The following is a 27174-nucleotide window of genomic DNA, read 5'->3' as shown; positions in this document are numbered from 1 at the left end:
TGCTAGGGTGTGACATTTTTTTTTTTCGAGTCGTGGGCGTGTAGATTTATTTTTCATACAGAGGGTGATGTCAGGGCAAACACGCTGCGCTCTTATGTCACTGGCGGGGCCCTCGGGGCGAAGCGCGCCAAGCGAGCGCGGCGTCCGGTCACGGCCCCGTGGGCCCCGCTGTGTGGCCTCAGCCTGCCTGGCCTCAGCCTGCCTGGCCTCCGCGCCGCCTTGACGGCCACAACAACAGGAGTCCGCCCGTCTCTCGGGCAGGTGGTTCGGCTAACCAGGCGGGGCAGGCCTGGATCAAACATGAAAGGGTATACAGGGAAAATGTTTTGGCGATGAACAAACTGCGCTTTTTTCTGGACTATGTCTAACGCAGACATGAGCAACAGTTTTCAGGCACCCAAGGCATTGTCAGCCCTGAGACTATGCCAAGTCTGAAATTGAAGTGTGCATGGTTTATCAGTGGGAGTGGGTGGTAAAGGTTTGGAGTTTGGACAACGGGCTGGTGAGGTTAGGGTAGCCCGTTGGTTGGGCTGCGCACAGGGCGCAGCGATGACGGAACGAGCCGTGCGTGCCTAAGCAGGTTATGGCCGTCTGGTCACCCGCTCGCCGGGCCCGCCACGCCCCGCCACTGCCTCTAATGGCTTTATATTAGCCTATCGCGGCCTCCGGATCGGTCCAGTTCCGGGGGAAGTGTTTAAGCGCAGCTTTGGGCCTCGACAAAGCCATTTGGGAAGTGTTTATAGAAAGCGATGACTCGGCCGGCTATCTCGAATCGGGGTGTGCCTGGTGTGCTTATTGGTACTCGTTAGCGTGCACTTTTTACCCGGAAATTACGATTAAGCCGATAGCGTTGCACTGTGTTGCAGTGCGCATGCGCTGCGATTACGACATGCTAGAAATTAATGCCGCTGGTCTGTGCGCGGATCGGCAAGGCAGCCTCCAAATTAGAATGTTATTTACCCATGTTTGGTAACCCTGGTTTCCACAAACTGTCAGGACGACTCCGTTTGAACAGATTTCGCGATTACTTCGATGATCACAGGCACTCTTATGACCTTTGTTCCTATGACTGTGTCTACCTCGCCGACTTGGGCCGCACGCCGCGCGTCTTCAAACTGATCGCGGGTCGCCGATTAGGAAAGAGCGGCGATTGGTGCTCGCGGTGCGCACCGCCACGGAATGGCACTTTGGCACTTTCTCTGCGATGCCGTGGGACTTGGGATGCAGCCGGGCCCGGCCGGGCCCACAATGCACCGGGGTGTCGGCCAGGGCGCCCGCCTGGGCCTGCGCCAGGGCGGCTTGCCGGCGAAGCCTAAAACTTTCTTCCCTTATTACGACTTCGGAAAGGGCGGTCTCGCCTCGGTCGGGTCTGCCTCTGTGTGTGTGACTGAGTCGTACGTGTGTGTGCGTCACTAGGACGGGAAATACCGGCGTGGACAGCCTTGGACCGTGAGAAACTGTACCGGAATCAGCTCTTTGTGACTGACCAGTCAGGCAGTTCACACTGGCGCGCCACAGGATGTCTCTTCTTTCAGCTTTATTTTAATTTCTTGATAAGATTATCAAATGTAGCACAGTATGTTGAGTGTCCCGGTTTAATGAGGCCACGAACTGGCTGCAAAAATTAGCCAAGATGTCCATAAGCTCAATTTCAAGAGTGCATGTGCAGTGCCTTCCTCAAAGTTTTCTCCTTTCTCCTTTAAAAAAAAAACAACTTGCGTATTACTTATTAGCCGACTGTGTACCGCAAGGTGCTGACGCAACGTCCGGGAAGGACGCCGCCTGGTGGCCAGTCTTTGAACTTGTCTCCCAGACAAGGCCAGGCCCTGGCCAAGCCAGCGAAGCCCTGCCGGCACCGCGGCGGTAATAATTTTGCTGGCCGCGCTCCAGGTCGACGTGCGAGGACTTTCTTCGGCCGATACCGGTTCGTATGTCATCTCCGTGTCTGCTGCCCGTCCGCGCGGGAAACACGTGAAATTTGAATGTGGCTGTACCGCTCGCGGTTGAGTAATGCTCACGGAGTTTTCTGCCCGGAGCCGGTCCGCGCTGCCGTGTCACTTTTTTTTCCAGGTTATTTTTTTAACGTTGTTAGCGCGCGCTTTGTGTAATGAATCTGGTTGGCGCGTGAATTAGACGCCGCGTTCTCACGCCCCATCATGCGCGCGGTGCGTGCAGCGAGCGACGCACGGCTGAGGCGCGGGTTCAAAACCACCCGGGAGCTTTTTTGTCTCCTGTTTTTTTTTCTTTTGTGGTGGCGGCACCGCTCAAGGAGGGTCAAGTGTGGCGGCAGAGAGGCGCGCGTGGCCTCGGCCGCCAAGTCGGCAACGCTCAGCCCGCTCAGCTCATCTCGCTGGATTGCGGCGCCGCTCGTTCCAAAGCGAGAGTCGACTCCCACTCTTCGATATATCGATCGCGCCGGTACTTACTCGCCGGTCAACGTTCACTTTTATGCTTGCGAAAGTGTGCCTCGAATGCCATCTAGAGCAGGAACGCGTACACTTTGGCTGCCTCAGATTGCAAAAATTTGCTAAAATTCTATTTCTACAGCAAATCTAATTGACATTGTTTTTCATGTCTCTTCTAACGATTGTGGCGTTGAAAAGTGGACCCAACTAATCTCTTTTCTACTCGACAGTTGTCACTAGTCCATACCCACCGCACGCCTACTTTCCAAGACATGGCAGGCACCCGCAGCGAAGCACTTGTCTCTCAAGTAGTTTTGAGTTTTCTGTCATGCGGTTGGGCGTTGGGTCCCGCCGTGGGCCCACACAATCCCCTTACGCAAGCCCCTGCGGACCACAAGGGACCCCTAGGGACCCGATGATGCGGGCAGGACGTCGTGGAGGATTTGGTTCCGGCCATTTGGCCCTGCCTGCACCACACTCGCCGACCGCGTCGTTTCTTCTTTTTTGACTAGCATGGATGCAGTTTTCACTTCCACTATGCAAATGCGGCCCGCCTGGTCCGCCCCCCACGGCGGCCGCTCCGTTGTTGTCGCACGCCACTGTTACTGCTCGCTCGTCTTTGGCGTTGCGTCAATAATTGTCCCTGCGGTGTGCACGCGCCTTGAGGCCTGCGCGCTCGCGCCTCGAACCCAGGATATCGCTCCGCTCCGCCTCATCAACGTCATGTTGCTGCACGGCGTGCCACTCGCAGTGGGGCGGCCCCGCGGAGCAGGAGATTGCCTCGGGTTTCCGGATCCGCAGCCGGGATTTGACGAACGGGATCGGTGCTGCCCCGCGGAGCCCCGCGCAGCACACTGCCCTTGTTTGCCTTGGCGACGCGCCTCGCAGTCATGGCGTGTGCCAGCGGCAGGCAAGGTGGCGTGACACTCGGCCAAAAAAATGCAATTGTGTCATTTTTTATTTTTATGTTTACGAACAAGTTCGCTAGTCCTGGCAATCCCTGCCGATCATCAACCCGTGCGTCTCGCTCGAGATTTCTGAAACCGCATTCCCGGCCCGAAGCCGAAGCGCAACACATGTCGTTGCCGCCGGTCCACTGTGAGTCCATCTTGACGGAAGCGTGTGCATGCCGATGGGGCCACGCCGGCCGCGCCGGCCACCGGGACGTGCTCGCGTGTCGACACCGCGCCGTGACGCGCCGTGACGCCAGGCAGCGGCCCGTGACGCGCAGCGCGCAGCCGCGCAGCTGCAGATGGCACGGCACCTGCCCGCCCTGCAGAGTCCTCCTCGCCACTCTGCCTGGTGCGAGGGAGACGGAGCGACGCCAACGAGTCTCAGATTCACTGGTCCACGGGCCGCAGTGTCGCCAAGGGGCTCGCCAAGAGGCTATGCTGCCGCTGGCGCTCCAAAACCGACGCGGTCCTTTTGCCACCCGCTGCTCCTCGATTCATCACCGTCATGTTTTTAACTGGAATGTCGCTGTCGTCGTGTCTGAGGATGGGTCGGGCGGGCGTTTCGAAATTCGGCCGACGCATTGCCGAAACAGCCAGCGCCTCTCTGCTCCCTTTGGACGGCCCGTTCGAGGGGCAGGCCGCGGAGGTGCAGCCCAGCAGGCGCCGGAGACCCAGAGCACCTAGAGGTACTCGCGGCCCTGCATCCCGCCGCCTTCCGGTCTGATGCCCGGGGCCCACCGTTACTCCCAGGGCGTTGCGCCTCCCACCTTCACGGGGCCTTACACTCCCCCCCCCCCACAACACATGCACACAGCGACACACAAAAAGGAACTAAGTCTCCGGGCGGCTTCTGAATAGAGCGCGCCCCTATTTCCCTACGCGCCTCCGGCAATGGATATCCGCACGTCTCATTACTCGCAGCTCGCACGTGTGGTGCGCGCACGTTATTGGCAGTCACCTCTTACTGTGTGTCTGTGTGCGCGCACTTGTATTTATATATGGGTAAAGGCGGGAGAAAGTGGTACGACTGGAAGGACGGGCTGCCAATAAGGCGCCGATTTGCAGCAATGTGTTGCATCTGATTGGCCATCGCCCGGCGTGTCCCATAATCCTGTGCAGCCAAGTGATGTCACCGCCGCCGCCGGTGTTACGCCCCGGCCGTGGCGCGGCGTGGCGCGGCGTGGCACACTTCTGGCGCCGGGGGCTCCCTTGGCGCCCTGCCCGCGCGGCGCCGCCTTTTGCCAGCGAGCGTGATGCGCGAATTGCAATCATATTTCGCGGTCTGTGTGCTCAACAGGGGCCGCCGCTGAGCCGCCTCGCCTCTTGGCGGCCCTCAAGTGCACTCATGTGCTCATCTGACCGCGGCTCAGCCACTGCCAAAAGATCGATTCTCGAACCGAAATAACTTGCATGAGGTGAAGCTAAGCGAGGACTTTTGTTTGCAGAAGGAGGCCGGCTCCAAGGGCGAGGACGAGTTCCCCTGGGACGACGTGCTGGAGGGGCTCACGGAGGCACCGACCGCCGTCACCGACTTCAGCTGGGACTTCACGCGCGCCGACCCCGACCTGGGCGTCGACCTGGGCGTCGACCTCACCCACTGCAGTGGCTCCAGCGCCGCCAACTCCAACTCCAGCCACGAGGACGACTCGGACGACGCCGCGTCGGTGGGTACACTGCAAGTTCCTCCGGACCGGCAGGTGGCGCGTCGGGAGGATCTTATTAAACGCATTCGCCATTCGCCTTCACTTTCATGCGTTACGGCCCGCGGGGCGTGCGTGCCTGCGTGTGCGGGCTGCGCGGCCCGGCCGATCCGAGCTGGTTTTGCTCCAAAATGGAGAGTTCCCGACACGAGCGACGTCACGTGGCCGATGGCGGCCTGCAGACGGGCTCGTTGCTCTGTCTCTCTCGCACCCATTCAGGACGCCCAGCGCGTGCGAGAGAGACAGAGCGTGCCGGCCGATTACGGCGGCCCGACCGGTTGCTGGGTGGCCCACATGGTCATCGCTTGCCGAGAATTCGCGCGAAATGCGGCCTCTAGGCCGGGCCGTGGCGAACCGGAGCGCGCGTTCAAATTTGCCGGCGTGTTGGCACGCGCTATGAGGAAGCCACCGTGAGACGCGAGGCGACGCGAGGCGACGCCAGTTGGCATTGCTTGCCGGCGCCCCCGCCCGGACTCCCGTGTGACCCGAGTGTGTGGCGCGACGCCGCGACGGGGGGCCAATAAAAAGAGGAGGAGCCTGGAAGGCCGCCCGTGTTTGCCTTGCCGACTGTGACTCACCCGTCTCCCGCGAAGCGAGCGAGCCACGGTGACAACACTAGGGTACACTAGAAAAAAAATGAGGGAAACGAAATTTTCTGCTAAAAGAACAAGACCGTTAGCGTTGTGGAATTGTTCTTGAAAGTTTGCGTCCGTTTCAGCTCAAGGCAGCGGCCGGCGCCAACCCCCACCCTGCCCTCCGGCCCGACGCCAAGGTCCTAGAGGACGTCGACTGGGACCAGGACGACGAGGACGCCGCCTACAGCTCCGTCATCCGAAGGGGCTCGCCGACGGCAACCTCAGGTCGCTCGCCGCAGACGCTGCCGACGACACTCTGTACAGGGTGAGCATGGCGAAGGAGGCCAACACTTTTAGTCTTAGTTCCACACTGCCTTATGGTAGGTTAATAAAAACAGCTCTTCAACGGCAATTTTCTTGATTTTTCCTCCAGATTCGAGGATGCCGACGACGGTCTCGGTGACGAGGACCCCGTGTACGCCAACTGCATCCTGGAGGACGAGCCCCTGTACGAGAACTACTCGCACTCGCTGAGCGGGCTGGCGCGCGGCCTCGGCCACTACTCCAACTTCCTGGACGTGGAGGACCACGACTACTCGGACGACGAGGAGCACATCTACGAGCACGTCCACCACGCGCACCACCACCCCGTCAACGTGTTCCTGGCGCTGCTGCAGGGCTCGGCGCCCATCAGCCCCGACCCCAACATCTACGAGGTGCCGCCCGGCGCCATCCGGCCCGTGGCCATCGACGGCTTCGGCTTCGACACGGTGAGGAGCAGCGGCAGGAACATCACGCCGCCCAGTGGCTTCCAGGACTACGAGAAGCTGTCGTGGGTCCAGGGCAGCATCCGCAGCGCGGCGGGCTTCGACGTCAACAACAACTACCTGCGCGTGGACACGCTGCGCGACACGGTGGTGTCGGCGGCCGCGCAGGACGAGGACGACCGCCACAAGCTCCCCGTCGAGGTCATCTACTCCACCATCGTCAAGCCGCGCCGCAAGAAGAAGCAGCGGCCCGCCATCTCCGACATGCTGCAGCTCGCCGCCACCATGCAGAGCGTCACCGACGTCGCCGACGCCGTGGTGCTGGTCGGCGGCCCGGGCGAGACGGCCGACGCCGTCCCCGCGCAGGACGTCAACCACAACATCATTGAGGTCACCGGCACCGAGGTGGTGCCGAAGGACGTCGTGGTGGTGACCGTCCTACCCGAGGACGGCTCGCGCCAGGTCACCGTCAACCAGGACGACGTGATGGAGCTGGTCATAGTGACGCCGCCCACGCCGCCCGCCGTGTCCGACGACGAGGACGCCGAGGTCACCGTCGAGGCCCCGCAGTCCGAGGCGGAGATGGAGCAGGTGATTGAAATCGGGTCGGACGGCCGCTGGGACACGAAGGAGGTCCCCAGCGAGGAGGCGGTGCAGCAGAAGGAGAGCGAGGACGCCGAGGCCGCGGACGGCGGCTTCCTCGCCAGCGTGCAGGAGTGCCCCAGCGAGGTGGCCAAGATCAAGCACGCCGCCATGGCCTACGGCTCGCAGTACTACGTGAACGCCGCTCCGAAGCAGCAGCCTCCGCAGTGCACGCTGGTGGTGGTCAACGGGGACGCCAAGGACGAGGACGACACGGGCGCGGCCGCCAACGCCAACATCGGCTCGCAGATCATGAAGATGTACGAGGACGACCGGCAGAAGGTGCGCGACAGCCTGAACCTGCCCGACGTCAGCCTGCTGGACATGGACGAGTCCATGGAGGACATCGAGCGCGAGCGGCGACGCGTCATCGTCAACCAGGCCGTCCGCGCCAAGAGGATCAGCTCCTGGATCAAGAGCAACGGCCAGGACGGGCAGCAGCACGCCGCGCTCGCCGCGCACCGGGCCGCCCTGGAGGACGGCATCGCGCACCTCAACGAGGACGGTGAGTGCGGTGGAGTCTGGCGGAGTCCAATGTCTCGTTTTGCAGTGCAGGCGGGCATGAGTCGGGCCCGAAATGGCATACGATCACTTGTGGTCCAGCCCGCAATGGTAATGGTAAAGGAGCGCCTGCTGCGTGGGCAGAGCCGCCGCGCCTGCCAGCACGATGGGTTGCCTATCCCGTGGAACACAGGCGCCTGCCGGAAACTCACGCGGTTGCACGAAGCCTTGCCCTGCACCGGCGTCTGGCAGTCAAGGCGGCTCGGGGCTGTCTTACTCCTTTCGCCTGCCTTCAGGCGCAGCATCAAGAGTGTTGCCTACCTCCGAGGCGCTCGCCCGATCCACCGGCCCCCCTCCCTGGAGCCGCCACTGCGGCCGTGCTGCGCCGTGGAGGCAGAGCGCCACCTGCGCGAGGGCGCCTGGCTGCCCGATGGGCTGCCTACCCCGCGGGGGCAGGAGTCCTCCCCGCCGAGTGGGGGGCGCAGGGCGCCGTGGTGGGGGGCGCGACGCGCAGCCCCGCAGGTAGCAGGTGCAGCGCGTTAGTTCTCACCGCCCCGGCGCCGCGGGGAAGGGGGGGGGCGTGGGTGGATGTGGCGTACGCAGTGTGGGAACCGGCCGACCGCGGCGCGGCGCTGGCTGGCATTTTCAGCGCAGCGCGGGGCTCGGCGGAGCGGCGGCGCGCAGGACAGGTGCCTGGCAGCCCGCCGCTCCGAGCCTCCTCACCGACCCGCGGAACGGCCGGCGCGTTGCCCTTTGACGCAGGGTGCAGGGCGCCACCCGCCCGCTTCGGCTCGCGAGAATTAAGGGCGGATCCGGGGAGGGGTTCAATGGAGACGGTGTAGCGAACGTCGCCTACTTTCAGGGGCAAAGCGAGACTTCTGCCTACCTATCAGGGCTTCGGCTCTAGCCGCGAGAGCTCTGTTTCGACTCGCCTCTCCTCCATCAGGATCGCATTCATCGGCGCGCGCGTAATGATGCGCTGCAAGCACGATCCCCTAAAAGATCAATCACTTCATCACGCCCAGAGGGCGGCGGCCCTGGAGCGGAGCGCGCCAGGACCGCGCTTACGTAATGTTTGGATGGCAGGTTGTGAATGGACTCCAAGCGTCGCTCCGGGATCAAACCCTCGCTTGCCACGGGATCACGCGTCTCGGTCCGATCGTGCACCCTTCGCGTGTGTGTGATTATGTCTGTGTGTGTGTGTGATTCACATCACCGTGCTCCGTGACGGACTGAAACGAGACCAAACACTTTTCCCCGGGACACCGACCTTTTGAGCCCCGACCTGCCCCGCCGCTGCTTTGAGCCGCTTGTAGCTCTCGCTGTTGGAGCCGAGCCCCGCCGGGGGGCTGCGCCAGGTCTGCGCCAGGGCTGCGCGCATCTGCCTGGGCGAGGTTAACTAGAGGCAGCGCGCCGCGAGGGGGGAGGGGGGGGCTGCTTGACGTGGGCAGAGCGGAGAGAATGTCCGTGGCGCGCGCTCCGCGGGGCTCGGCGGGGCAGACCTGCTCTTTCATTTGGGTCTACTGTCTGCTGATGAACTTCCGCGCACGGGGCCAGAGGCAGCCAGAGGCCGGACCGGGGTGGGGGGCAGTCGGGTGAAAGGAGGCGCGGTGGACACTGACTGATGGTCGACCAAAATGGCGTAATGCGAGCTCGCCGTCAGCATGCGCTCACGCATCGCACGCGACCCATCACGATCTCGCCCTCCACGCGGCCGCTGGTGACGCATCCTCTTTTATTTTCGGATTTCTTTCTCTCCTCAGTAATTTTTAGAATCTGGACTTTTCGGAATAAAATTTCGGTGACCTTAGATTTGAGGTACAGGCAGTGACTTGGTCCGGGGGTCAGTGACGCGGTCGGCGAGGCCCCTTTGAGGACGCGCTCGCCGCCCGCTCCGAGGTGTCGGTGCGCTGCGTACCCGTCCATACGTGTGATCGCCGCCGCCGAACAAAGACACTGTTTGTTGGAAAAGGAAAGTACTTTGTTGCACAATTCAATACAAACGGGCCATTGGACGAGGCGGCCGCGTGATGCGGGCTGGATGTTCCCAGCAGGAGTGGTTGACTTTTGCCGGCGTTCGCCCTCGCCTTGCAGTGCCTCGCAGTGCCTCGCCTTCCATCGTTTGGCGGAACAATGGTTGCGCCGCCGTTGCACCTCGAAGCGCGCCCCGCCGCCATGGGGGCCTCCGAGACGGGGGTCTTCGTGATGGGGGGCTTCAAGTTGGAGTCTTTTAGTGGGGGCCTCCAAGATGGGGTCTTTGTTGTGGGGGTCTCGAAGGTGGGGGGGGTCTCCCAGACGGAGGTCTTCAAAAACGACAAAAATACAGAATTTCTCTTTTCCCTCATTTTTCTCCGCCACCTGTAAAAGAAGGGCAGTGGTAGTGACGCGCGAAGCAAGGGCATCCACGTCGGCCAGGCACTACTTCCCGACGGACTTGTGGAGCTGCAGGGCTGCGGGGCGTCGGCAGCGCGTCGGGCAAGGCAGCGCCATCCATCGTCCGGCACTGCTTCAAGTGCACCGCCTCGCGGTGTGCTGCAAAACAACGCGCCGGAAAAAAAGTGGAAAAGAAGTGGAAAAATACAAGTTTAAAAAAGAAAGGAACACGAGTGAGGCAATCACTTTGTTATGACCACGTCGAGGGGCAAGAAATTAGAAAGACGGAAAAGGCGAGTGGAATGATGTCATTTCGGAATGCTGCCGACGAAGGTGGTTGTTTTCGACACTTTCGTTCGGTGTCGTCCCCCGCTCATTATGCCAAACTCATCAGTTCTGCGAGGCAGAAATTTCCGAAACGAAAATTCTGTATCGCACCGTGGTGGTTTTCACCTCCAGTTTCTCTGGCGAAAAAAAAGAAGAGGAGTGCCGACGCATTTATTGGGAGGCTGATGGCACGGCACGCCGGTGAGCTTAATGCTGGAGAAGCTGGAGAGGCTGGAGCCACGCCACTGGAGTGCGGCCAATCCACTCCAGTCTTTCACGCTGCGTTACTCCGGCGAGTCGTGCCGTACCCAAAAATAAATAAATGTCCGTATTTCTCTCTCTCTCTCTCTCTCTCTCTCTCTCTCTCTCTCTCTCTCTCTCTCTCTCTCTCTCTCTCGGACCCGATTTCACCCTCTCCTGCTTCCTCCTTCTTCTTGTTGTTTTTGTTTCTCTTTCTTCTCCTCGGCTGAGGGGTGGACGCGGGGAGACACGTGTGCTGACGCCGTATGTCGCTGCAATCAGGGGAAAAAACCGCGAGCGATGAAACGCCTGTTTTATGCATGGAGAAAGGCCGTCGGCCAGCCGATCTGGTTGGCGGCGTGCCGCTTGCTTCCCGCCGCGTAAGGCGACACCCCGCCATGGCGATTCAGTCTTTTCCTTCCGATAGGTTTTTACAGCAGCTTCCACATTCACGCCCCCCAGGTCCTATTTTCGTCTTTGTCTCTAAAAGCTCCGTTGTTGCAGGGTTGCTTTCTTAACGCGTCGGAGATACATGGCAACGTCTGAGCGTGTTCGCTTTTGGCCGGTCCCCTCCTATAGTCCTTACGATGTAAAAATTTATTCACTCACACATGCACACACCGACTTCGTGGGAAAAGGAGACAGCGCCCTGTTGCACAAACTTGTGTGTGTGTGTGTGTGTGTGTGTGTCGCCCAGCTTCTTCCGCGGTTTGCACACACACACAGTGGGAAAGACACGCACGTGGGTAGCGACCTTCCTGTCATTGTCGCCGCCTTCCCCGCTCGGCTGATTCCGAGAGCCGTCGCTCCGTCTCTCTCGCACCTCTACGGGACGCCCCGCGAGTGCGAGAGAGACAGAGCGAGTGCCCCGACGGCATGTCTGGAGACGACGGAACGGAACGTGTCGCCGCGGATAATGAAACGGAAGAGAGACCGGTTCTGCCCTTCCTTCTCTTACGCCCACCCCTTTGCTAATCGTAATTAAATTTCAGATTGTGACGTTCGGAGCAGCGGCAAGGGAAGTCAGGACGGTCCGCCACTCGTTTGGTCGTGTGTCAGCCAGCACCAGTGGCGCGGCCGGTCGGGCCCGAAAGGCAGGCCGTCGCCAGCCGTGCCAGGTAGACCCGCCCGTCGCGCCGCCGTGTGTTGCGGGGCGGCCTATGCGTCGCTTCGCGGGCGCTCGGACTGCTCCGCGCGGCGTGTGTGGCCCGGGCCATGCGTGTCCAGTCGCCTGCCTGTCTGTCTGCCTGTCTGTCTGCCTGTCATCCTGTCCGTCTGTCCGGCCGGAAGGCGCGCGCTGCGAGCCGTGATTACATCCCGCGTGATACGCACTGGTCCGGTCCACACAAAACACACACAGTGGCCCACACAAGGCCGGAACAAGGACGATGGGGGAGGGGGGGGGCTGGCTTGTGATTAGCATGGCGGCGGGGCATCCGTATTGCCGAGCTTTCACCTGACCTGCGGTGTGGCGGTGCATGGCGGCGCCGAACGGCACCTGTCGCGGCCGGCCGGCCAAACATGCGCATGCCGTGTCGTCTGCTGGACCGGCAGGCCGGAGAGAGAGAGGAGGGGGGGGGAGAGGTTCGGTGGGTACTCGGTACACATTCGAGTTTACAGTGCACATGCGAAAGGAATCTTTGAGCCTCATCCGGCCTGCGAACCTCTGTGGCGAATTCAAATGATTTGCCAGTGCACCCTCGCACCCGCAAGCGCCACGCCCCCGCGACCCCCACCGCCCCCGCCGCGTTGACCGCAGCGCTGGCGGCGTGGCGGCGCCTGCCGGGTGCACGGGGTGTTGACTCGCGCTGCAAATAGAGAGGTTTCACTGCCGTCCGATTCGCAGACACGTGTGGCTGGCGGCGTGGCGCTACGAGCGAGAGCGAGCTGCACTGGATGCGCCGCTGTGACTCTCGCCCGTCTCTCTCGCACTCGCGCGTCTGGCTAGAGAAGCGCGAGGGAGACGGAGCGACGGGCGTCTGCCCGGCCGGGCCTCAGCAGTGAAAATGACGGAGGCTGCGAACGGCGTCGTAAAGGCGTCGCTTCTCGCGAGCCTCTCGCGCCCTCGCGCCGTGCCAGTGTGCCAGTCCCAGCCGTCTCGGATCGGCCGACCGCAGTGTCGCGGCACGCCGTGGGAAGGGCTGGTGCCCGGTGTGGGTGAGGCTCAATCTCTCAATTTCGAGGTTCAAATATTTTTTAGCAGATGATACGTTCACGTATCAGCGTGCTTGTACTCTCGTGCAGAGAGTACCGAGTTTCCAGCTAGCCAGGCAGCAGTTGCCTCGTTGCCTGACTAGCAAGCCTAGAAGAGGCCGAGCGCCTCGCTGGCAACGCAGCGTCTGGCTGGCCTGCCTAGAAGATTATGAGCGGAGGGCCCGCAGCGTGCCGCACCGCGCCGCGCTCGCGCCGCTTAATGAATCGGGGCGCCTGCGGAGGCTCGGGTTGCGCGCGTGGCGTATAACCTCGACACCCTGCTATCTAGTACTCATGAAGTGCGTCCCTCGCGTTGCGCGTCACGAGACGCTGCTAGCACGCATCGCGTAGCTGCCCCCCTCGGAGACGCCACGTCCCGCCGCGCCCCGCCACACCCCGCAGCAGTCTACACACACACGCACTTGAACCTTGAGTGCGTAGAACGCATAGTGCAGCCCCCCCCAACCCCTGCCCCTCTCGAGAAGCGGCGCGTCGGCAGTCGGCAGGGTGCGCCACTCTTGCTTATCTATCTTGAGGTCGGGTTCGGGAGGCGCGCCGGCCGGCCGGCCCCGCTTGGAGATGTGGGGCTGACACGCCGCGTGCCTTGCCCTAGTACCGAACACAACTTTTACGGGCATTGAGTATTTATGTGATTAGCCACCAAATTGTGCATTCTCGCGTTGAAACAACGAAAATGATACCCAACACAAGTGGTATCTGACATATGAGTGTCCCACCGTCATTGCGAACATGTTTAACACAAAACAATGGCACGTTAGGATATTCAAAATTTATACTAAAATTGACATTTTCATGAATTACCATGCGTAAGAAATTTGTCAAAAAAAGAGTTCCGAGTGTTTACTCTTTGAAAGAAATTGACAAAATGTCACATTCATACATTTCAATAAACATTCTCATAAGTATCATCTGCTTTCACGTTAGCGTTAGCGTTAACGTTTTTTAAAAAAAATCTTCAAAAATTTAAAAAAAAAAAAAAAAAAAAAAAGTGGAAAAAAAATTAAAAAATTGAAAAAAAATGTAAAATCTAGAAAAGGTTGAAAAAATGGAAAGGACCTAAACTGTTGGTTTTGTTTGCAGTGTCCGCAGGATACTTTTTTATTATACCAGCCAAACCGCTTTGTCTTTCCCAAAATGTGGCAGTGGAGGAACAATGCACCCCGCGGCATTGGAAAGCAAAGCGGGCAAGGCTGCCTGATGAGGTCGCCTCCGCGTCGTGATCTCGAGCCCAACACGATCGTTCCTTTTTTTCGTCCTTTTTCCTCCTTTTTGCTTCGTATTTACGGAAGCTGCGACTTCTGCGGGCGCCCCCGCTCCGCCGCGGATAAGGGGGAGGGGGAAAGAAGTTGCGGGGAAGGGCGCGAAAATGCATTAGCCGCGCGGCAAAAACGACCTGATAAATCAGCCGCACTTTAGCTTCAGCCGAGCGACGGGGCCCGACGGGCCGGGGCGCCGCCGGCATGTCTGGGGGGAACCCGAAGGGAACCGCCACCTGCTGGAGCCGAGCTCGGCTAGCCTAGTGCTGCCCGCACCAGAAAAAGGACGTCTTGGTTCCAGCATGGCGGTCCCGAGCGCACTCAAGACCGTCACGGATTCCAACTTGGACTTGAATCATCCAAGCGGTGCGAACGAAAGAAGACTCCATATTTTCATATTTTCGTATTTTTGGGGTAGAATGAGTCGTTGTCGGCCCGTGGGACGCTGTTCGGAGATGGAAATAAAGAAGGCACCCACAGCATGTGTCGGGCACTCTCACTTTCATCGCGGCGCAGGAGGAAAGAAAAAAGAAGGGGGGATGGCACGTTGCACGCGGGCAGGCCGGGGCAGGCCGGGGCACGCCGGGCCGGGCCGGGGAGGCTGAGCCCTACTTCTAACAAGTTTGGGTGAAAGGCTCGCGCCGCCCTCCTCCGCCCACGCTCCGCTGCGCCGAGCGCTCTGTCCTTCTCCCTCTAGCCTGCACCCGTCTGCGTCGCACACGCCCGCGGCCGACGAGGATAGAGAGTGTATTGGGAAGGGATTGCACCGCGCGAACCATCCGATTGGTGCTCTGATAAGCGGTGCGCGCGTGTCGAGGAAAGTTCGGACGTAAAAAACGTCCCGCGAGTATGACAAACTGCGCTCGCGTCCGGACGGACTGGTTTCTATCCAACGGGGATCCCGGACGGCTGTTGCAGCGGATTCGTTGTGGCAGCTTTGTTTTCTCAAATCGCCCCCGCCGCGCTCAGAAAAGACTGTCAAATGTCATTTCCCAGTCACTTAGGTTAGCCATTTCGACAAATTTTTTAACTCCAAAAAAATTACAAAGCCCGTCACCCTAGGTAGGTAACTGGAAACAGTCTTTTCTGTCGAACAGGGTCACTTTCAAGCAGGGTGTCCCATAACCCCTATTATATCGAAATATGGACGCCCCTTCGGTGTTTTCCCCACTTAGCAGTGTGGGTGATTATTGGCATTCGAGCCCCGCCTTCCGGGCCGCGAGTGCCGAACTGTTGACTCGTCGCATTGTCTGCCTGCGGCTTTGCGGCTGGGCGTGACACGTCGTGACACGCCGTGGCACGCGCACGCCACACGTCACGCGGTGCGTCACGGACCACCGGCATCGTCTAAAAGGCGCCGCCGCCGCCGGGACTCGAAGCCGCGGCGCACCGGATGCCACCGCACTGACAGACACTCCGGGAAAAAAAGATCCGGGATCGGCGGCGCCGGGTCTCGAACCCGCGATTTGCGAGCGGCGTTCCACTTGACCCAGGCTGGCTCTGCTCCGGCTGGGGCGAGATTAGGAAAAAAAGGTTTTGTCTTGACGGCGTCTGCTTGCCATTACTGCGCCGTGCCCTGGAATCTGCCTAGGCCCTGCTTTAGCTGTGCTTGCCCCGCCAGCACTGCCGGCGAAAAAAAGAGACGCCTGGTACCGGTTGTCTCCGTCGCCAGTGTGCGATGCCTGGCCTGCCTGCGAAGCCTGGCGCGGGCCAAACCGTAAGCCTGCCTTGCAACGGGGCTGCCGGGGCTCACGCGACTAACTGAAGCAGGCGGAAATGAGGCCCGGCCGGAAATAAATTGTTTAATAAAAACGACATTTACGGCGAGGTGAAGATTGGCCGCCGAGTGCGCGGCTGGGAATGAATGAAGATTGGCGACAACTGGAGAGGAAGGTGAGTTAATGAGGAGCGCGGACCTGTGACCTTAAACTCTGGAAATCCCAGGTGTGTCACAGATTGACGTCAACTTTTTTTTTTGAAACAGAGACTGTTCACTCAAAAACTCTTTTGCATATCGCACTCGCGTTTTTATTTGTATTTTTTTTGGGTTTTGTCTTTTTTGCGCATTTATTTTCCCACCCGCGCACCCCACTGACCCTATTGAAGTGTCATCCTCATGCTGCGGTCCCGTGGTCCACCTGGCTGGGGCGCCGGCCGGGAGAGGGGGCCCCCGAGGGGGAGGGGGCAGGGGCTCCCGGAGGGCCCGGGGGAGAAAGGGGCCGGGGAGGGGGCACCGCTCCGCACCGGATTGCAGTACCCCAGTCAGTCCTGTGGCTCCGTTTGCTGTGCACGGTCGGGTCTTTGTGCCGGTTCCGCCAAGCCGCGCGCGCGTGTGTGTGAGTGTTCGCACGTTCGTGTGTGTGTGTTTCCGCGCGATGTGCGCTTGTGTTGGTGTGTGAATGAACCGAGTGCGCTTCTGGGATAAGTAGTCGCCGTTGCCATTATGGCGTTCGTCAGTCGATGCGAGTTGTACATCGCCGGAGGGGTGACCCTCCGCGTGCAGCCCAAGACCAAGGAGAACCGTAAGTGACGCCTTGCGCGCAGTTCTAGCAGAACTTTGAGCCAAAACTAGAAAAGATTTATGTTGGAAAGAACCCTAAGAGGCCACAATGGCGTGTTATTGTTGTCATAAATGAACATTTTGAAAGGTTATACCCTTGGTTATACCCTTTAAGGAACACTTTCATGACCAAAAGTTTAGTAGAACAAAATACTGTGAAAAGTGGCTCAAATTTGAGCCCGTGCACAGTCTTAAAAATTCTGGAGGAACACATCAAATTCAATGCGGTTCTGAGAATGTCACTCTGACAGGTTGAACTGCAAAGAACCAGACAGTTTTCAATCGGAATGCACCATTCGTGTGAGGCTCCACACACCCTCTTCACGTCATTGTGGTCGTCGAACGGCTCGTCGTAACTAGAATGAAATGAGCAACTTTCCAATAATTAGCCTGCGGTCGCCCCACGGTGGCCGCGTCGCTGCAGGCAAGCAAGTCCGCGGAGCGGCGATCGAAAAAGAGTTTTCTGCGAACCGTGTGAACGCCAAGGGAGCCGGCAGCAAACACGCAGAAAAAAAATATGAGAAAGAACAGAATATTTTTATCGGATTGCGGCGACACGTTACAGCTTACCGCGGCGCGCCAATGATTGCTCACTCCCTACTTTGCGTTTGATTGCAATGCAATCACAGCGACGCGCAATCGTTGCATCCAGAGCAGCGCGCCGAGGCAGGCGAAGAGCTCCTTGTTTGACTTTTATAGTTGCGAAACGGAGCGCGTCGTAAAGCGTCCCTGCCTGCCGGCAGCAGTCCGCGCTTTGACGAAATTTCACGACGGTCCTTGCCGGCATAGGCCAGTGTCACAGTACTTTCTCGTGTCAACGGTTCCGTTTCATTTTTTTAAGATTTAATTTTTTCTCTTCCTCCGAATGTGGCATTGTCCCCAGCGAGTGGTGCTGACACTGTGGCTGAACTGACTGACAAGGCAGATCTGACGAGGCCCTGGATCTCCGATTATCCGCGCCTCGTTTCCGGAACGGTACATCGGTCGGAATGAGAAGCTCGCCGTGTCGAAGTACCGTCGTCGCGCCTGCTTTGCCTAGCCAGACAGCGCCAGCCAGCGCCAGCAAAACGACTTACTTTGGCCGCCACGCCTTTAGCGCCCTCCCTGCCGCGATCTCGCACGCAGAATGCCAAACCGGAGGGCTTTTCCTGCGATGTCTTGTTCGCGGACGCTTGGACAGACTTCCTAAGGGGGCTCTGGCACTTGCACTGACGCACACACTCACACAGCACGCACCCTCACACACACCGACGCGTGCAAACTGCAGTGCCCTTTGCCTGTGCTCGGACGCGTTCATTACGTGCTGCCCGGGCCCTAGTTGGAGTCGGCCGGCACGCCGGACTAGTGCCCGGCGAGTGCTATCTCGCATCACGGCGTCTAAGGAAGAGCCGTCTTGTTTTCGTTTTGCCAACAAGCAGACCGTCTGGGCTCCTCTTTTTGGTAAAAAAGGACGCGGGGAGTTTGTCGACTTATAATTGCGCCGGAGAAACAAGTTGTAATCTCGCTCGCTGGGTGTAAGAGTTTAGGGTCAGGGCGCGCACACTCGGTAAAAAAGACTGGCTGGTGGCACCTTAGCATGAGTATCCAAAGAAGATGGTACTGAATCAGCGACTTCTCCGTGACATCGTTTTAAATTTGTCGTCCATTCAGGATTCTTCTTGGCAGCCTTTCGTCCTTAAACGGAAATAGAGGGAGAGATTTATCTCGCAACCTGTCATTCCTGAGCCCACCCTGAGCCTGCTCCGCTTGATTTTGAATAGGCCGTATCTCTCGCTGGGGGGGCTCCCGCCCCGATGCATTTCTGCCTACCATCCGGAGTCGATTTCCCGCGCGGGATATTTCTCTCGGCCAAATGGCGGAGTCTTGTCCGAGCCTCGCGGGCGGGCGCGGCTAACATGATCCCATCCCGGCGCAGCTAGCGCACCCAGCCGGCGCAGCAGGCCCGAACCGTCATCGCTATCTTTGGAGACCAATCACCAGGTGGGCCAGAGTCAGTCTCGGCCAGAGTGAGTGAAAGGAAGTCCGAGGCAAGCTTCACCGGGGAGAGCGCCGTGTCGTTTTACCGCGCGAGGTCGCGTTCACTCCAAAAGCCGGATGGGAATTTTACTGCGGAGTGTAGGAAAGAAAGTACGAACTAAATGTGTTTGTTACGAATCTTTTCCTGACATTTAAAGCAAAATATTTATTTTACAAAGATGATGTTGAGTGTTTGGTAGATAGTTCCTCGCTAACGGGACATCCTGCTAAATGAATCCGAAAATTTGAAATTTTAAAGTTAAAGAAAAGAAAAACACGTCATAAAAATGTATCAGCATCACTGCATCAGTGTGACTGCGGGAAAATGCATGCAAACGGATTCCTTGAAACAACCGAAAAATGGTGAGAAAGACAGCCGAAACGAAGCACGCGGCATGCATTTCTTCCGCGGGGCAATCTGTCCGAAACAATCTGCATAGATACATCACGGGGGTGGGGAAAACAGGTTGCACGCACGCACGCGGCCCGGCCTCGCGAGGGAAGGCCTCGGCCGGCACGAGATGGTACGACGCGCAGCCTGCGCGCAGCCAGCGCAGCAGGGTCAGTGTACTGCACAGCTCTCCTCCTTTTGGACGAAACTCGAACCGCCGCGAAAGGGACCGTTCGTAAATTGGTGTAGGGAATCCGTGAGCGTCGGAACTTGGGCCCTTCCTTGAACGTGGCAGTCGCCCCGCTCGGCGCTCCCAGCCACACCCAACGCGTCGCGGCCCCGGACAGCTCGTCGTGAACTCGTTTGCGTTTGTCGCTCCGCGGTAAACGAGCTCGGAAATTATGAGTGGCGAAAAAAACGGTGGGAAACGTGACGGTTTTTTGGCAGTGGCGATGCGCGGCCCGGTCCGCCGTGTCCACCAGCACCATTAGGAGCCGTCCACGAGGCTGAAGTGATTTTAAGGAGGACGGGCGCACCCTTAATGTTTTTGCGCCGTTTCCGAGCGAACCTCAACAATTTTGTTAAACGCACGACGAATATCGTAAAATAAAAATGACGTGAATTTGGGCACATTTTTGGCACATGTGACCTGATTTACATCCAACCGAATACGTCGTTGAAAATGAATGCAGCGCTCATGGCATTGGCGTGATCGACTGAACGTGGACCATTAGACACTCCCCGCCGGGTAGCTCGCGCGCGTTCATGTCTCCGGTCCACGCGAACGGGGTGCCAGGCCCGCTTCTGTCTCTCCTGTTCCCACTCATGGCGTGTCCTCCCTTGCGAGAAAGACACTGTAAGGACTCTCGGAACCAGACTGCTGCAGGAAGTCATCCCTAATGGCCCACTTGTGCCCTTTGCGCGTCACAGAGTGGCGTCGTGCTCCGGGCTTTGCGCAAGCGGTGTGCCTGTGACGAGGCTGCATGGCGGACCGACGTGGAGCACGCCCAGATCCGCTCTGGAGCACTGGGGTTTGTCTTTCACTGCCATCCGAGCTGCATTGCTTTCAACACAAAACTGTGATGATGTCCAGAGCATTATTCCCACGAATCATACGGCTACTCTTCGGAGGTGAATCGACGCCCCGTGAGACGCACTCATCGTACAAGCCTCTTAGCCGGACCACTCGCATGGGGTGCCGCACTCGCGGATAGCGCTAACATCGCACTTAAAAACGTGTTACACAATACCCTAGGCGCGTTTGGGCGAAAATGCTGGGAGTTGGGCCGTGTTACCGTCTCGTTAAAAGTCAAAACGGCCGTTACGGAGAAAGCCATGCACCACGGAGCCTCGCACATGCCGGCCGGCCGGGGGGCTCTTCGTCAGGTTTCCACGAGGCGTCCGCCGCCACCGGGACTTGAACCCGCGACTCCCGCGTAACTCGGCCAACGGCGGCGCGCAGTTACGGAGTTACGGGGCCAGATTTGCTTTCTTCGCCGTTAGTCTTCCCACGCGGTGGCGAGGGAAACAACGACGGGGAATTAGAACCGGCAGCGCATCGCGGGCCGTGCCGTGCCGTGCCACGCCGTGCCGTGCCGTGCCTCCCCGTTGCAGCCGGCCCGCCCCGCTAAGCAGCCGGGCCGCGCCAAATAATTTGCCTCCAGCTGATGATGATTCCAGGGCAATGGAGGCAAGCGCTGTGGCGCGACGCCAATTGACGTTCAAACGACGCGTGACGCCAAATTTCTTGGCGGCCGTGCCGTCGTCACGTTCGAAGACTATGTTGTGAAAAGTTGGTTACTGCGCTGTGAAAACCGTTGTTGTCTCGTGATGACAATTTCAAGGCAAATTTTCGTCCCAAGCATGTCATCCTCATGAGTTTATGATGAATGTCATAGTTTGAAAGTGACGTAAGCGCCATCGTGTATGTTGTCTGGGTGACGACAAATGTTAACAGTGTGCGTGGACACTCCCTCTACCCCATTGTCAACAAGGAGGGCCTCCACCAGGTCGCTGCCGTCGGCGTATCGGGATAGGTCAGGACGCCGCCGTGTTGTACTGCTTCGCCCAAGCCGCGCAAGGCGGAGTGGACCTGGCCCGCTTCATTGCCGAAGCGAGGCATACCCGCATCGCTGAGTTCTCAATCAAAGTATTTTTTCCCCGGCGTTTCTTTTTGCGGTGAGTCGGTTCGGCGTAGCGCTTGGGGCCGGTAGCGCGCTCCTGGTTCCTCTGCAAAGTGGCTGCCTGGAGGCTCCGGGCCGGAGACGCTTCCTGGAACTTCCTCTGAGGTGTGAGCGCGCAGTCTGGCCGGAGCCGGCCAGTCCCAGGCCTGGTGGCAGGTGGCGGCAGTGATTGCCGCAGGGTGTTGCCCCGGGCGCACCTGCAGCACGCTTAGCGGTCATCCTCGGCGAGGCGAAGCAGGCCTCGCTCTTGTTCTTGCGCCACCTGCAGCACTCCCTGTGCGTCCCGCGGGCAGCGCGCGGCCAGGTCGCGCAGGGAGTCACGACAGAGGGGTGAGGAAACCGTGGCCAGATTTAATAGATTCCTCATGACGGTGACTCACCATGATGACATCGGTACTTTGGGGTTTTTGTTGCTTCGACTGCCGAATGTTTACACAATCTCCGTGTGTTCTTCGTGTCGCAAAACTTTAGGGTAGGTTGCGTTTTACAACCGATTTCTAGGATAGTGCCTCCTTTTCCGACGGATCTTGGATCGCTGCCCATCTCTGTTTTCCGAACTCACCTCCGCCTGCGTTTTACAACTCAAAACACAATGCCGCGCGTGCGGCCGCTAAAATTGGCACACACCAAAAAAACAGCGTCACACGGCAACGCGAAAAAGCTGCCTCGGAGGCAATGGCCGCCGCGGTCGGCGTCTCGGCGTCGAGGCGAGCACATGTGAAATTGTCTGTGCGCTTGTTTGCCGGCAAAACGCCGCAAAACGCCGCAGAACCGGCGGCGTCGGGTGGATCGCTCGCGAGCGTTTTGCGCGGCGGCGCGAGCGAGCCACGCCCCGGGCCCGCAGCGCGCTCAGCTTGGTGCAGCCGCGCTGCCGATGATGACGGAGAAAGCGCTCCCGGCGGTTATTTGCATTGTTATCTGGCTGCATTGTTGCTGTTCACACACGCTGCCCCGCTCCGCCTCGCTCACTCATTGGCCGAACATTGTTTTGTAAGCGATGCCGCCGCGCCGGCAGCGCCGCCGAACAGATTCTCGACGTGCTTCGCGTCCAACAGAGGAATGCCGATTTCGATGCGAGGATTTTGGTCCTGTTGATTTGAGTAGAGCAAGTCGTTTCTTGAACCAAGACAACTGCAACACGTGTGCATTTACCCGAGTATTTGTAATGAATTCGGGGTGCGATCTACTGCAAGGCTCTTGCTCTTCCCTCCGTGCCCATTGCCACGCGCGAAACAAGTGGAGGCGATTCTCATTTTCGCGCCGATAATTGCAACAATGAGACGACGGCAACCATGCAGTGCAGTGCGCCGCAGCCCGGCCGGCCGGTCGGGTTCCCTGGGTTCCCTCCACTCGCCGTCAAGGTGGACCAGGCTGCACTCGCGTGCCCGTGTTCTTTTTGGACGCCAACCTGCCCTCCAGGTGCATCAGCGCGAGTCGATGCGGAAGTCGAAGAAGGAGGATTCCCTCCGGCAGAGGTGAAGACGACCGGGCGAATTTCGAACAAGTGAATAATTGGCAGAGAGTTGCTGCAATGGCGGTGTTGCATTGGCCAGTAATGGGCGAGCCGGGTAAAGTGCCGGGCGTCCGTCCAACTTAATCACGGTCTGGGTAGGGCCTGGAAGGGCTGCCAGGCCCTGGCCAGGCCACATGCACCGCGTGGGAAAGCCCTTCCATGCAGCAGGTCAAGAAGACCAAGAGAATGGACGGCGGGGGTGGCTCGCATGCCACGCCAGGGCCCCGCCAGTGCCCCGCCGTGAGAGAGGTGGGTTAGGTTATGGCTGGACAGGAGCCCGGCACTGGAACACACTAGGGCCCGCCTCCTGGAAAGGGGAATGCTGGAACCAAAACAATCAGGCGCCCAGACGATTTGAACCCCTTGGCTGTGAGTTATTGCACAACTCACGATCGTGAGCCCACAGAAATTTGTGCGTGCCAAATTTTTAGACCTTGCGAAAGCCACTACCTCGCAAAAAGGAGAAAAAAGTTTGCATCATTCTAATTTAACTACATTACACGGTTTCCGGATGGATAACCCTGATGACATTTTGTCCCCCTAATCTCTCCGTGCGGTACTGCAAGCCAGGGGTCACGTGGTCCCTGCCATCTTTCGTCTGGCCTTTGCGAGAGAGGCGCCGGGCGTCGCGCCGGGACGCTCTGCTTGGCTCTGCTTGGCTCCGCGTGGCTCTGCCTGTGCGGAGCTTTCCCTCGCTAACTAACGACGCCCTTGTCTCAATTCATACCGCATTGTGTACGCGCCGCCTTTGGCAATAACTCGCGCTGTCGCACTTCTACTTATTTACTCCGTTTTGTAATTTATTTTTTTCGACTTTGTTTGCAGGTGAGTACCGGATATTTTTCGAGCTTCTGCGGAACGAACGAGGGGGCGGTACCGGATTCGGTAAAGTTGGCGCGGGCTTTTCCAGTCGCACTATCCGCGGAGTTTCACTGAAAACTGTGGCTAAAAACGGTGCCGCCTGCAGTGTCGCAGGCTGACCTGGCAATGCCGTAGTTTATGCATGAGCAGAACCGTGTGCGTTCCCACGGACCAACGACCACACACGCATGTGCCACGGTTTCAACAGCCCCGCGTCCTAGAGGACAACGCTACAGACCTTGCTCTGGGATTTCAATGAAGAGTGCTACGACTGACTAAAGATCAGATTTTACTTAGAGTGTTATCTTGACGCCAAATTGTACCGCAGTCACAGCAGCTTTTTGACATGAAAGAGGCCTTTCTTCACAGTCTTTAGGGCGTGCAGGCCCGGAGCTGTGGTGTGCCTCTGGCTTTTCGGCGCCCTGCAGCAGACTGATTCCTGACTGAGTCGTTTTCATCGCTCTGTCTCTCGCCCTCTTACACGGGAAGCCCCACGAGTGCGAGAGAGACAGCGGATTGGCGGCTTGGTCGTTTCTTCTCCGCCAATTAGCTCCGTTTAGCGGCGCCTTGCAGCGCAGTGCTTCCGGCCTCAAATATAGGCCGCGGCGCCAGGCGGGCCCGCGAAGCCCTCAGGACGTTAATCCCACCCGGAGCGCCGGTCCGCCGGTCGTGGGAGACGGATTGTGTCGCGCGGAGCTTCCCTCGCATGTGTGCGCGGAAATGACTCGGATTTAACGAGAAAAAAAGGATTAAAAATTGGACGGCGATGTGAAAGCGGCGCGCGCCGCTTCGGCCCTGCCCGATAGGTGGGTAGGCTCCGATCTTTTGAATGGCTCGGCAGAGTGATTGCCGACGTGACGAGTGGCGTGATGACTGCCTCGCGACAGCCACAGCTCCCGTCATTCATCGCAGCTCTGTCTCTCTCGCCCCCTGCGGGACGCCCCACGGGTGCGACAGAGGCAGAGCGCGGCTTGGGAATCAGGCGACAGGCAGGTCATTAATTAATCCTCGCTAGATGAGCCTCCCGGATTTTGCCTGCTGGAATGCAGTGCAGGCATCTGCCGACCTTGCCTGGAGAGAGCGCGCTATCAGGCCCGCCATCTGCCACGCCGCCGCGCTGCTACGCCTGCTACGCCCCCCGCGCACACGGCCAGTGCACTGCCATGGCGCCAGTGGCGTAGCACGTTTTATCTTTTCGGAGGCCTTATCACCCTTTGCCGCTCATTTCGAGCCGCGGCTTGGCTCGCGGGGGCACGTAACAGCGAACCCGGTGCATGGAGGAAAAGATCAGCAGGAAGTCTTAAAGTTGCACGATTTCAGATCAGTCGATAGCACAACACTGCTGGGCTGGAACCTCGAATATAATGACGAGTTTATTTTGACGCGCAATAATTGTGCCACACACACCCAAAAAAATGGTTTCTTGGGCCACGGTCCTATTCTAATCCTTGGTTGTTAAAGCGACGTGTCTCTCGACCCCACCGCCGCCTGTAGACATCGTTTTTGACGCTGTACCGCGCGGTGTATACATAGTAGTACGCAACGGCCACGGCGTGGTCACTGCTTGTTCTTCGAGTGGACGTCCCGTGTTGACTATGCTCTCCTAGCGGTGCCGCTGCGTGGGTGGGACGTGTGGGGAGACTTGCCTCATCCGTCGTTTTTCCGCGTTCTTCTTTTTTTCACTCTGTTTTTCTCGCTCTTTGTTCACCTTTGTCACTTACGGTGGCGGTGGCGTGCGGCCCCGCCGCTGCCCGCGTAACCCCTTTAAGGCCCTCACACTTCCGGCGGCCATTGTGTGTGTGTGCGTGTGTGTGTGTGCGTTTGGGCGCGCGCCGAGGAGGACCAAATGTAACTCCCTTCGGAGCACACACTGGGGCACTCTTATGTAAAAGGTACCGAGTGGCCTGTGCGCCTTTCCAGGCCTTGCGAGGTGACTTTATCTAGCGTGGAATCGCCCGGCCCGCGTAAGGACGGGTTCAATTCAACGCGTTATGCAGTAGTAGGAGTGCGTTCTGCAGTGGCGCGCCGAAAGATTCGATTGTGCACCATGTTTGTCCGGTTTTCTTAGCACGGATGTATACGGAAGCACCTAGTTTGTATTCTAGGACAGATGAGATTTTCTTTCATGGTTGTACTCAGTGGCCCAGTGCTGCGAAACGTTAGGTGACTACAAGCAAATTAGTCCGTCATAAGTACGTTGTTGTGTTTCACATCAGTTCTCGTGTTTCACGAGCCATTCATAGCGTGCTAGGAGCAGCGTCTTCTTTTCTCCAGACCCCCCCCCTTTCTCTCCTTCCAGTCGACCGTGAGTACCTGCTGTACCCCTGCACTGCGAGTGGCGGCAGGTACCTCAGCGCGGGGTATCTCCGCGGCGCTACCCCGCGCCACGGGTCCTCCAGGCAGGCAGGGCCCTACTCCCTCCTTGACCGAGGCATGGCGTATCGCCTGCGATTCGAGATACTCGTCCTGGCACGGCGGCTCCTCTGGTCCAGCTGGAGCCTGTCTTCCAGAACCCACCCTACTCACACCACCAGCCGCCCGCTGACTTGTAGTCATTGTTTCGTACTCATAAATGGACATGTCGGTGTAAGTGACTCGCTTGCAAGGCATCAAAAAACACTCAAAAAAATGGTTTCTTGATTTTTAATTTTCTTGGCTTTTATTAAAAAAGAAAATTTTTCTGCATACAAGAAAAAAGTTTGGATAAAAAAAAATTTCTTGAAAAAAAAAAAGAAAAGTTTTTTTTTCTTGATCCAAGAAGTCATTTTTTTGTGAACATAACCATGTCCTAGAAACGGCATTCAACTTTGTGTCAACAATTGTTGTGTCTTACAATTGGATTTAGCTTTTTAGGCCCTTGCCCGCTCTGGGAGGAACAACGGCAGCTGACAAGCGGCTGATGCATTTAAGACGCGTTGCAGTGCGTCGAGAGAGGCAGTACTCTGGGCGGTACGTGCCGAGTCCGTCGCGGCCCGTCGACCCGAACGCCGATATTTCCTTTTTGTTGTTGGCCACTCACTCATCGCCGCTTTCCATCCATTAACCTATATTTTACGTTTGTCTCAACGCGCCGCTCTTTCCGATCGGAATCGCCGTTCCGTTGTTTTGTTGTTTCGTTTGTTTTTCCCTTCTGCCGGTCATGACGGCGTCCGACTCGAAGGGTCGCGCCGAGGGTACCGCCAAGGGGGCGTCCTTAATTGCCCAAGCGGTTTGGCAGCGACGGTCGTAAAGACGCGAAAAACGGCGTGGCCTGGGTGGCCCGCACCCGTTCGGCCCGCGAATGAGTCGTCTAGAGTCAATTAGTGAAACTGAACTACTACTGGTTGGCGCCACGGGGACATCTGTCGTCGTCAAACCGAATCGGGCCTGGACTCACAACGTGCCCGCCAGTATGTAGGCTGCAGTGCGCGTGGTCGCCACACTTACGGGCAAACGGACAGACAGGCAGACAGACCGAAGTCAGCAAGACAGACGGACGGACTCAGGTAGATAAACGTCCAGTGCAGCCTGGATGGCACTACCGAGGCTGCAACGCGAAGCGGCGGCGCTGGCCGCTTGACCTACGTAACGTAATTGGTGCTTTGTTGTTGCAGTCGGGCAGTGGCGTAGCCCGGGCGGACGCTTTGGGCTTTCAGTGCAGTGGCCTATCCAAGGCAGTGGCGTAGTCAAGACTAGGCAGTGCGGCCCCTTATTTAGG

General features: G+C 58.5%; 1 protein-coding gene across 2 annotated transcripts in view; it reads left to right on the top strand.

Moving 5' to 3' along the window:
* Window positions 1-27174, top strand: part of LOC117652060 — a 74928-nt gene that overhangs the window by 16116 nt on the left and 31638 nt on the right. For both annotated transcript variants that reach the window (XM_034396697.1, XM_034396696.1), the window contains exons 2-4: window positions 4804-5022; window positions 5777-5958; window positions 6067-7547. In XM_034396697.1, coding sequence (XP_034252588.1) covers window positions 4804-5022; window positions 5777-5958; window positions 6067-7547 — 1882 coding nt within the window. The remainder of the gene's footprint in view (window positions 1-4803; window positions 5023-5776; window positions 5959-6066; window positions 7548-27174) is intronic.

The sequence above is a fragment of the Thrips palmi genome, unplaced genomic scaffold (genome assembly GCF_012932325.1).
Source record: "Thrips palmi isolate BJ-2018 unplaced genomic scaffold, TpBJ-2018v1 HiC_scaffold_6, whole genome shotgun sequence".
Taxonomy (NCBI): Eukaryota; Metazoa; Arthropoda; class Insecta; order Thysanoptera; family Thripidae; genus Thrips; species Thrips palmi.
Note: the sequence above shows the minus strand (reverse complement) of the source record. Positions and strands in the feature narration are given on the sequence as shown.